The following is a 9,100-nucleotide window of genomic DNA, read 5'->3' on the forward strand; positions in this document are numbered from 1 at the left end:
TCTGTCTCTCTCTCTCTCCCTCTCTCTCTCTCTGCCCCCCCCCCCCTCTCTCTGCTTCTCCCGTCCTCCACCTGAGAAACACAGTGAGGGATGAACTTGACTTTGTCTGTGTTTGACCTTCTTAACTTTTGAAATGCCAGAACCAAGCACCAGTCCCCTGTTTTACTCCCAGTAAACAGTGAAATAGTTAAAAACACTCTCCGGACGTAAGACGTTAACAATGCAAATACAGTCGTCTTCATTGCTCCGTTCCAGACGTCCAACACATTTTAAACGTCAGAACGTTTGCACAGAAGACTCTTGACTCTAAAAAAAAAAAATATTTCCTCCTTATATTTGCCTTGTTATGTTTGCCTTGTTATTTCATGTTTTTATGCCCACTACGTAGTTGTTGCCCTAAGAATTTAATTGTACCAAATGACCTTGCGTTGTAAACTTGACAAATAAAACACTTTGAACTTTTGAACTTTGAAAAGAATAAACGTCCAACTTTGAAATATTCACCACAGGGATGAAAATAACAAAACTGAACTTTTCACACTTGGTGTCAAATTTTTGAATTTCAGAAATGTTCTGCATAGAAAACCAGTGGGTTCTCTTTAATATCTAAGTTTTAGATGATTTATATAGATGTTGTTCTGAGATGTTTGTATGATATTGAGTAAACATACCAATGCCTAGTATGGGACCAACATTGACATACAGGGGATAGAGTACAAAAAAATGTATATATATATATATATATAAAATTATATTAACAATAATAATAATAATAATAATAATAATAATAATAATAATAATAATAATAATAATAATAATAATATAATAATAATAATAATAACAATAATAATAATAATAATAATAATAATAATAATAATAATAATAATAATAATAATAATAATAATAATAATAATAATAAATAATATAAATAATAAGAATAAATAATATACATAATAATAATAAACAACTTCATACAGAGAGAATGCTTCTAAACAGAGTGTCAAAGTGCTTTACAGATAAGTACAATCCTAATAATAAAAAGAGAAGAAGTACAGGGAGTAAATACATGGATAAGTATAGAATACAGGTCAAACATTTACTAAAATGATATATAGATATAAAATGAAATATATAGTGCATAAACCCTAGTACATAAGTATATGTAGTACATATATATATATATATATATATAAAATATACAGTATATATGTAAGTATATAAACCCAGTGTCTGCTGATTGTGAAAAGCTGCAGCGTGTCATCACTTCCCTGAATAATGTGACCTATTGATGTGCATGTGCGTGTGTGTGTGTGTGCACACGTGTGTGTGTGCGTGTATGTGTGTGTGTGTGTGTGTGTGTGTGTGTGTGTGTGTGTCTGTGCACGTGCAAGTGTGTGTGCCAAGGACAGATAGACACACACTGCGGAGGAGGATGATGCCACATGATGTAACGCTGACAGACACATGGAGCTTGTTGTTCCACCGCAGGGTGGCCACGCCCCCTTGCCACCGGCCGGCATGTTGGACGCACACACACACACATGCACACTCTCGTTTGTGGTCTGGTTATAAAGTGATATTCTATTATTAAACTCAAAATAAAGTATGATTACTTAAGGGAAAGATCACATTGGCAGTGTGTTGCCGTCTAAATCATATTGCTTTTCTGCTGAATTGGAATTCTTATTCTTATTATTCTTATTATTGTTGCTATAAGTATTATTATAATAATAATTATTATTATTATTATTATTATTATTGTTATTATTATTATTATTATTATTATTATTATTATTATTATTATTATTATTATCATCATCATTATTATTATTATTGTTGTTGTTTTTTTATTGCTATTAGTATTATCATTATTATTACTGTTATCATTATGAATATTGTTGTTATTATCATTATTACAAGTATTATTATTATTTTTATTAATAATAATAATAATAATAATATTTTTTTAAATTATAATAATTATTATTATTTTATTGCTATTATTATAATTATTATTGTTATTATTATTATTATTATTATTATGCACAGAAATAGTTCAAACACCTTTACATGCAGTTTTCACAGACTAAGCAAGGTATATGTACAAAACGTAAAGAAATGACGGGAATTACTTTTTAAACCGTGTACTAATAATGAAACATCAATGGAAAGTAACTGGAAAAATATTGAAATATATACAAAGTATATTTAAATTAAAAGTGGGGGTATATTGTCAGATTTATATGCTTTCAGACCCGATAATCGAGACATCGTTTTTTTTTTTAACGTTTTTATTGTATTAATATTTAATCTGCTGTATTAGTCTCTTAATGGCGTGCCAGACTTTCTAAAAAAAACTAGGTTGCAGAAAACATTCCAGGACACCGAGGCTTCGTCTTTTCCTCTTTTCCTGCTGTTTCTCCTTCCTTCTCCCTCGTCCTCTCTGAGAGGAAACTTCACTTCCTCCCGTCGACGTCGCTTCTCTTCAGTCTGCGGGGGGGCGGCAGGGGGAGACCCCCATTGTCGCGCACGCAGGTGCACCACGTGCACGTGACGCACAGAGGTTAACACACGTGCACAGTCGTGGACGGAGACGTGTGCGGGCCTTCGTCCTCCTCCTCCTCCTCCTCTAACGATCCTTATCACAAAGGGAGGCTTTGAGCCGTGGCCGTCCTGGGGAGATGATCCGTCCCCGGAACCAACAATGAACCATGGGAATCTGCTGCTGCTCGCATTGATCCAACCACACACATACACACGCACACACACACACACACACACACACACACACACACACACACACACACACACACACACACACACACACACACACACACACACACACACACACACACACACACACACACACACACACACACACACACAGACTGTCAGGGAGACTCATCATCTTCTCTTTTCTTTTCGGGAATAAAGAGGGGGTGGGGGGTGGGGGGTTGGCTGAGGATGAGTTGAAAGTTGAACTACCTGTTGACAAGGTGTGCCCCCATCGGCTCCTCTTCAATGACACTGTGTGTGAGAGGGCTCAGTGAAAGGAGACTTCTCCTGGTCGGCCACGTTGGGGACTTTCTGTACTTTTCCTACTTTACTATCAAATAAACAACAAACTAATATATTTGATGAAGACGCTGACAGAGAGTGAATTATTATTCACATAATAATAACAAAAACAGAAATATTCAAATAGAAAACGAAATATTCGATTATCCAGACACACTTTTGAAATTCAAACCATGAAAGCGTCAAACCACAGCGTGAAGTGAAGCTGTTGGTGTAGTTTTGGGCTGCAGACTCCATCACCTGCATCTCAGATCCCTATAACCGCCCGAGTTCCTACGAGCAAAATCCCTGAACTGATTGTGGAATCAGTAAATATTCAGCGTTCAGCTTGTGTACGTGCAACATATGGTCAACAATCACATTTCCTCTTTTATTTCACCCAATCCAACTCATTAGCAATTTGGTGCAAACATGATAGAATCCAGCACATTGTGAAAAATGATTGATTTGTATAATGCAATGAATTTGTTCATTAGGACTTAATGAGGTATTGCATTGTGATTAGTCGATGGGTTTTGTGTCGATACATGACAAAATAACAAAGTAAAGTCCAACTAATGGCTTTTCGATCCTCAAGGTTTTTTCTGTTTTTTCCTCTTTTGTCTCAAATGTCAGAAAAGTTCCAGGACCAAACTCAGCTGACCCAGTTGAGATCCTCCAGTGTCAATTAGAGAACAATTTTGTATCTATAATTATATTATATATTTATCGGTTTTTACGTTTGAAAGACTTTACTGCAGTGTGTATTTCTAATATGTATCATATCCCTGAAATTAAAACTGTCTTCAGTTATTTACACAGTTACAATTACAGGGCAGCACACATAAATCCCTTATTCATTTACCATGCATGCCACCATTGATAAGACCGAAATGAACCCAGCACATTCAAATTCTGACTGAAATGCACTTCCATTGTGTAACAAATACTACTTATAATTAAGCCGAGGCTTTAGGAGAAAAGAGCAGAAAAATGCATTAAGAGAAACCAAGTTAAACAAGGTTTGCAGTGTGTGTGTGTGTGTGTGTGTGTGTGTGTGTGTGTGTGTGTGTGCGGAAGCGGGCACATGCGTCTTTTGTGCATGCGGATAATTGAGGGTGCAAGCGTGTGCACGTTGCACGGCCGGTGCACGTACTTTGCTGAATATTAAACCACAAACTGTAAAAGCAAACAGCTGAAGCTCTGTGAGAAACATGCGAAAAGGAAGTGTGTGTGTTTCAGTGTAATGAGGCTGCACTGCTTTACGCCGCGGTAAGGTTAGAAATGGGCTGCAGGTCGGAGCAGGAGCAGATGGATGGACGGATAGAACGATAGATAGATGAGAGTTTCGCAGCGGAGGAGGTGGTTCGTGCAGCGAGGTCGGAGCCGTGACGAGCAGAGGCCCCGGTTCCCAAAGCGCTCGGTAAGAACTCAAAACTTGAGCTTTTGATGTAAAAGAAATAGGAGAAAAATCCTAATCATGTCGTTAGGCTGGAGATAAGTTCTAATCCAGAGCTGGCATTTCTGTTCATTTCTGCATGTGATTAATAATAGGACTTGTGCCGGTGTCAGCGCGGAGTTAGCACTGAGCTGATTGTTGTGGACAGATATTTGATAGCGTCGCTCGAGTCGGACCCACGTTGGCAGTGTCTTTTAGAGGGCGTTCGCATATTGAATTGTTGTCTAAAGTGCATGATCTGTGTGTGTGTGTGTGTGTGTGTGTGTGTGTGTGTGTGTGTGTGTGTGTGTGTGTGTGTGTGTGTGTGCGCGCACCTGTGCTCGTGTCTGCTCACGCGCCCTCGAATTCTCTCGCATGCGTGTGTTGATATGAGGCGCGGGGGGTGGGGGTGGGGTCACATAAGAAATGTCCTTTTTAATCAGGGGGAAAAATATAAAATGACTCTGGAGCCAGGCAAGCATATTAATGTGCCTCATTTGCATACGCTCGTCAGCAAGGATATGTTGTAAAAAAAAACCCCAGAAAGAACACAAACTGGATTCGTCAGTTCATTTCACATTATTCCATTGTCTATCTGCCTTTGTTATATGTTAAAGATAAAGGCAGAAATCAAATTGGAGAAAAGGGCAAGCTGCTATCTCCTCAAATGAGCAACAGCTCATCAGCCCAGTTTAAATCACAGATTTCTATTCCAAAAGGCAGCCAGGCTGTAAAAAAAAGAAAAGCTCCCATTCAAATAAGGTCTTTTCCAATATAGGCACGCTCAGTGATGGAGGCTGGGGTGTCACATAAATATAATTTAAGACCCCAGTCGCTTTAAACAGTCTAACAAAGTTTTATCTTCCCCCCTCCGTTCTCCCCAATATCAGTCTCACAATAAACGTACATCTATCTTTTCTTTTTTTTTTCCCCCTTTCAAAGCTTCCATTTTACTGTTATGGTGTTCAAAATGTTTTATATCCTGGAGTGGCGCGGCCTGATCCCAGTCACGTGGGAATAAGCTCACACGATTGTTCATAAATTGAAGGAGGCTTTGATAGAAGTACACAGGAGCTGGCAGAACATAGCACGGACGTTACGTCCTTTAAGGATTGAGTGGAAACGCGGCACGGCGCTCGGAGGAGAAGAGGTTGGAGGTATTCAAGGCCGGCCCACGATCCCCACATTCCTCCCAGCAGAAGGGGAGCTGGTCACAGTGTCTAATTCATGTCCAAGAGATAAGAATCCAACGTCAACAGTGTGTTGGAGGAGTCACGAACAGGCAGCCCTTATGTGTCCTGACCTCCTACGGGCCGCCGAGACAAAGGAAAATGGACAGAGGGAGATAAAGAGCGAGAGAGAGGAGAAAAGAGAAACCTCCAGGATGGACGGATTTAAAAGTCGAATAGATTAGCCAAGGGACAAACTAGAGTTATTCATATTTCATAACTGTCATTGCAGGAAATACCATTATGATGCAGAAAGAAGTCAAAAGAAATTACTGGGTGTCTAAAAATGGTGCTATTCCTCAAGCTGTGAGTGTGTAACCCACGTGTGTGCCGCCTCCGTCGCTGGCATATTGGACACGTAAGCTCCTACAACTGTTTTTTGTTTTTTTCCCAAAAGTGAACTCACCGACCGCCGGCGGCACTAAGACCGCCTCACCCACCCTGAAGGGACTTTTCTGTTGATTATAATCGTGCGTTATAGCGCTGCTTCCGCCACCGTTAGCAGGCGGCATACTAATCAGCTTAATGAGATATTATACAATATTTTGTTGACCAAAGCAGAAGCGTGGCTATTGTTTCCGAGGGTCAACTCCTGCAAGCAGCCGGAGGAGAGGAGCAGATCGACGTTTATACCCCTCCATCTGGAGAGCAGATGGATATGCATTAAAAGCAATGCCATTTCTTTTTTATTTATTCATCGGGGTTACAGATATGAAATGAAAACAGGTTCAGCCTGTCGAAAGACAAATGCTCCACGGAAAACAAAGTACCTCTGGAGCCTCGCAGGAAGGCGAGGAGGAGCCGGTGCTTTGCTTTGCGAGCATGGCGCCTCAAATACACTATTAAGACATTGCCACGCCTATTTTGGCCTCTTAAAGCTAAAGGTTGGGCTGGTTTGTTGGAGGCATTCTTTTTTTATACTTTATTTTTTACTGTTCATGATGCGTCTCTCAGGCTCTGAAAGCCTTTCGATGCGAGAACAAAAAGAACAGAAACACCAAAGAGTGAGGTTGAGAGAGCAGGAGTGAGAGAATTGGAAATTAGAAATAAAAACCACGGAAAGCAAAGTGATTCACATCAATTGTAATACAGCTCTTTAATAGAATATTATGCCAAGACAAGTGTCGCAGCACCGAGATAAGACTGTTGTGTTTACTGGAGTAACCCCTTGGTTTTAAGTGCTATTGTTAATATCATAATTGTAGTATTGTGGCAGCTTCACAACAATGTTGTTGCTCTGTTTCATTAAGGCGTGTAATTGGAGGAATTCTGATAGGATGGGCACAAGTAGCTTAATTACACACCGCTCACTGTGTTTACAGAGTAATTATTCCATCCAAAATGGTGTTGCATTTTGAGAAAGTTCTGAGGAGTCACAATATTTCTACAGGCCCTCGGCAATGACAATACACACAGTGCTCTGAAAATCCCTGAACCCATTGTTACACCAAGGATTCATTTTACCTTCATGAAGTACGACAACGCAAAGAAACAAAATGCATTTGTAACAGGCAAAGCCCTACAATGACATTTTACGTTTTCAATTCAAACCAATAGTTCTTCTTCTTCTTCTCTTTCTACATTACAGAATGGAGGAATCTAGTTTGTGCCTTGGTGTGTCGTCAGCAGTGTCTGACGCAGACGCCCATCTGAGCAGCGCTGTGTTAAATGGACGCTACCCCATCAGCCAGAAGCTCCATCAGCTCACCGCTCAGCTAGGACACGCCTTCCCTGACCTGCACCGCCCGCAGCAGATCCCTGAGGAGAAGGCGGCAACCCCACTGGATGAAAAGACTCACCATGCCGCCCTGGCCAGCCAGCCAATAAGCAGCCAGATGGCTCTACTAGCCAATCAGCTTAACCGAGACATCGATGCTGGGGCACTCAGCGGATTGAATGGACGCGTCGACCTCCAGCAGTTCCTCAATGGTCAGAACCTGGGTATCATGTCCCAGATGAACGATATCGAAGACGATGCCCGCAAGAACAGGAAGTACCCCTGTCCCCTGTGTGGCAAGCGTTTCCGCTTCAACAGCATCTTGTCATTGCACATGCGAACGCACACAGGAGAGAAGCCCTTCAAGTGTCCCTACTGTGACCACCGAGCGGCCCAGAAGGGCAACCTGAAGATCCACCTCCGCACCCACAAGCTTGGCAATCTGGGAAAGGGGCGTGGCCGTGTCCGGGAAGAGAACCGGCTACTGCATGAGCTGGAGGAGAGGGCGATCCTGAGGGACAAGCAGATGAGAGGCAACGGAGGCCTTCTGCAGACAGCACAACCCCTACCGCACCACCCGCCCCATCTGGGGCTTAACACCAATGCAAACCCCCACCAGCAGCAACCAGGCTCAGCTTGTGGTCTCCTTACTCCCACCGGCCTGGGCACACCAGAGACGCTCTCCCAGCCCTCCTCTTCCCCCAAGCCGGCTGGTGCCCAGGATGACCAGTCCCTGAATCCTGCCACAGGGTTCCGATGCACCTTCTGCAAGGGGAAGTTCAAGAAGCGTGAGGAGCTGGATCGCCACATACGGATCCTCCACAAGCCCTACAAATGCACCCTCTGTGAGTTTGCAGCCTCGCAGGAGGAGGAGCTGATTGCTCATGTGGAGAAGGCACACATCACAGCCGAGACCACGCAGGGCCAGGGTGGAGGCGGTGTCGGGGGGGAAAAGCTGGCCAACGAGTTCCGCTGCGAGGTATGCAGCCAGGTGTTCAGCCAGGCCTGGTTCCTCAAGGGCCACATGCGCAAGCACAAGGACTCATTTGAGCACTGCTGCCAGATTTGTGGGCGACGCTTCAAAGAGCCATGGTTCCTCAAGAATCACATGAAGGTGCACCTTAACAAGCTGGCCATCAAGAGCAAGCCACCCCAACCCAGCGAGCAGGACATTGTCTCTGTCAACAGCATGAGCAACCTTGCACAGGAAGCTCACGCCAACCTTTACTCACGTTACATCTCCTGCCTACAGGGAGGGTTCCTCTCACCTGACAAACAGGTCCTGAGTGAGCAGCATCAGATGTTGGCTAAAGCTGGGTTTGCCATGAAGGAGAAGGAGATGCTGGGAAAACTCCTAGGACCTATGGCTGCGGGTCTTGGCCACGGGCTGGCTGAGAATGAGAAGCGCTCGCTCCTTGGTTGCCTCAACCTTGTGCCGCCACTCAAATCCAGCTGCATGGAGCGCCTTCAGGCTGCAGCTAAGGTGGCAGAGATGGATCCCCTAAACAGCTACCAAGCATGGCAGATCATGGCTCGTGGTATGGCGATGGACCGAGCCTTCATGCCCAAGGATCAGCAACAGCAACATCATATGCCCCACGGGCATGAAGATGATTTGAGTGGTGGTGCTGCTGGGGCCATGGCCTCGTTCTCCAAGGA

At 43.0% G+C, this 9,100-nt stretch overlaps 1 protein-coding gene across 1 annotated transcript in view; it reads left to right on the forward strand.

Moving 5' to 3' along the window:
* Positions 1-7,313: 7,313 nt before the first annotated feature.
* Positions 7,314-9,100, forward strand: part of znf536 (zinc finger protein 536) — a gene marked incomplete at both ends in the record, with an annotated part of 92,114 nt that continues 90,327 nt past the window's right edge. Inside the window, one exon of the mRNA XM_079997536.1 lies at positions 7,314-9,100. This exon is cut by the window's right edge and continues 518 nt beyond it. Within this exon, the coding sequence (XP_079853662.1) occupies positions 7,314-9,100 (1,787 nt within the window).

Source organism: Zeus faber, assembly GCF_960531495.2.
Source record: "Zeus faber genome assembly, chromosome: 3".
In the NCBI taxonomy this organism is placed as follows: Eukaryota; Metazoa; Chordata; class Actinopteri; order Zeiformes; family Zeidae; genus Zeus; species Zeus faber.